Below are 2,859 nucleotides of genomic sequence, written 5' to 3'. Positions count from 1 at the left end.
GGTCGTGAACTGTTCACGCTACTATTTGTAGTGTGTGCACCTTTGTCAGTGTCGGCGCACGTTTCATTATTTTCAACTTCTGAATTAACTTCTAATGGATACAATTTAGTGATAGGTCTACTAGTTTTGCCGGTACGCGTTCTGATGTAAGCGGAACGCACTAAACCATCATTTCCTGTGTTAAGTTTTTCAACAATGGCAAGATTCCACCTTATCCGTGGGACGGATTTGTCTTCCATTAGAACAACATCACCCACCCTTATCTGATTCTGAATGGCTCCCTTCCTGAAATTCGATCTCTTTCACGCAATGTGTTGAGGTAATCTTGAGACCATCTTTTCCAGAAATGAGTGTGAATTTTGCCTAAATACTCTGATCTCCGCTGGAGACGTTCTTGGCAACCAAATGTTGGGCATTAAGCTCATCTTCATCGATTGAGTAATATGGCAAAGTTGTGATAAGACGGCCATGCAACAAGTGTGAAGGGGTCAAGGGTGAAAGATCGTTGGGATCGTTGGAAAGATAGGTCAGTGGACGATCGTTCAACGTAGCTTCAATTTCAGCAAGAACTGTTTGTAACTCATCGACTGATACGAACGATCGACCGAGAACTTTTTTGAGGGCAGTTTTAGTCAAGCCGATAAGTCGTTCCCAAAAGCCACCAAACCACGGTGCACGTTTTGGAATGAAAGTCCATTCCACGCGACAGTTTGCAAAATAGTTCCGTACTGGTACTGATTTCATCATGTTTTCTATTTCCGTCGCGGCTGATAAATATGTGGATCCGTTATCCGACATAATTTTGCGCGGCAGGGAGCGTCTGGCGGCGAACCTCCTGAAGGCTCGTAAAAATGTCTCGCTACTGAGGTTTGCGACCAATTCTAAATGTATGGCTCGAGTAACGGCACAAGTGAATAAACAAATGTACGCTTTTTGCTCAGACTTTCCTACTGAGACATACACTGCACCAGTAAAATCCACGCCAGTAACAGTAAAGGGTGGAGCATCACTCAATCTACAACTCTGTAGGGGTGCGGGGATTGGCTTTCTGTAGGGTTTGCCGCACACTACTCGACAGACAACGCATCTTCTCAATATTGATTTTACAAACGGTCGAATTTGTGGAATCCAAAATCTCTGCCGAATGTGTGTGATAGTTGTCTGTGATCCGGAGTGTTTTATTTGCCAATGAGCGGCGATCACTATCAATTTTGTGAAGTGATTTTCTCGGGGAAGGAGAAGCGGAAATTTAGTTTCCCAACTTAACGGTGCATTGTGAAGCCTACCACCAACACGAACGAAGCCTTCTTTGTCAATAAACAAGCGAAGTTGGTGGGCTAATGGGCCAGCTGATTTCTGTTTATCGTTAAGCGCCTTAATTTCTGTGGAATAAGCGCGCTTTTGAGTATCACGGATCCATAAACTTTCAGCGGCGTTGATTTCTTGTGCGGTCAAGGGATCAAGTTTACGGTCCTTTTCCTCGCCCTTCAGATTGTTCACAAATCGTAGAACATAAGCACTTACGCGTAATAGTCTAGTCAAGGAGCTATAGTCGGTAGAATCTATGATTTCGGAGATACCGACATGAGTAGCAACAGGTTGTTCACGCGTACTTTTGCAAGCTTCTGCTGCGTTAATTTCATCAGTGACGTGTAACACTTGACTATCAAAGACTTCGCAAACTGGCCAATCTCCCAATTTTAGCCATTGTGGTCCATGCCACCATAGCGTGCTTTCAGCCAGTTGTGACGTGAGAATGCCGCGAGACAATAGATCGGCTGGATTATCAGCTGTAGGACAATATTTGTACTCACCAATGAGTTCATTGGCCTTGATTTCAGTAATTCGATTGCTAACGAAACATGGCAACTTCTTATTGTTTTGCAGCCAGTATAGGACGGCCTGACTATCAGACCACAGATAACACTTGTCAATACTAATTTGTTCGTTGAGACTGGAGTGAACAAATTTCAGAAGACGAGATCCTAGCAAAACTCCCATGAGTTCTGCGCGTGGGATTGTCAAAGGTTTGACTGGAGTCACTCTACTTTTGGAAAGTACAAGGGCAGTTTCGCGCGTCTGCGGATTGCGTAAATAAACTGCTGCGCCGTAGGCCTTCTTGCTAGCGTCGGAAAACGCGTGTAATTCAAATTTGCTTTCATTGGTATCTGAGTTGAATGGGTAACGTGGGATTTGTATTTCGGAAACTGTTTGTAATTCGTGGCATATCTTAACCCATTCGTTTCGGAGATCGCTCTGTAGCGGTTCGTCCCACTGAAGTTGTGCTTTCCACAATTTCTGGACGAAAATCTTAGCGTTGATATGTACGGGAGTAATGAAACCGAGAGGATCGTACAAACTTGCAGTTGCTCTAACAATTTCTCGTTTCGTAACAAGTGGTTCGCTTTCTGTTGCTTTGTCTAATTCTTTATCTGGGTAGCGAAGTGAATCTGAATCTGTGTCCCAGCGTAAACCAAGTACATTTGCTATGCTATCTGAACACGGGATATTTGCCATTTCAACAATTTCTCTCAACTCTGCGCAGTTAGTAGCCCACTCGCGAAGATTAAAGCCGCTTGATTGCATGAGATTAATTGCTCAGTATGATAATCTATGAGTTTCTGTTCAGAGTCGCGTCCACTCAAAAACATTATCAACATAGATATTTTTGCTTAGATCTACGGCAGTTTCAGATCCGTCATTTTCTAAGTGAAACTTGACGGTTGCGTTCAAGATGAACGGCGAACATGCGGCACCAAACAACACGACTTTAAAGCGGTAAATACAAAATGGACTGTTTGGATCGTCAGGGTCCGATAACCACATGAATTTTGTAAAATCACGATCGGACTCCTCTAG

General features: G+C 43.7%; 1 protein-coding gene across 1 annotated transcript; it reads right to left on the bottom strand.

Annotated features, from left to right (window-relative positions):
- Positions 1-363: 363 nt before the first annotated feature.
- LOC139141597 (uncharacterized) lies at positions 364-2,517 on the bottom strand. The gene has a single exon (XM_070711191.1). The coding sequence runs from the start codon at positions 2,515-2,517 to the stop codon at positions 364-366; it is 2,154 nt and encodes a 717-aa protein (XP_070567292.1).
- Positions 2,518-2,859: the final 342 nt, after the last annotated feature.

The sequence above is a fragment of the Ptychodera flava genome, chromosome 10, assembly GCF_041260155.1.
Source record: "Ptychodera flava strain L36383 chromosome 10, AS_Pfla_20210202, whole genome shotgun sequence".
In the NCBI taxonomy this organism is placed as follows: domain Eukaryota; kingdom Metazoa; phylum Hemichordata; class Enteropneusta; family Ptychoderidae; genus Ptychodera; species Ptychodera flava.
This window is presented reverse-complemented; position numbering and strand designations above follow the sequence as displayed.

Excerpts from the sequence above, each read along its gene's own strand:
- LOC139141597 (XM_070711191.1), bottom strand. The coding sequence starts at position 2,517 with ATGGCAAATATCCCGTGTTCAGATAGCATAGCAAATGTACTTGGTTTA.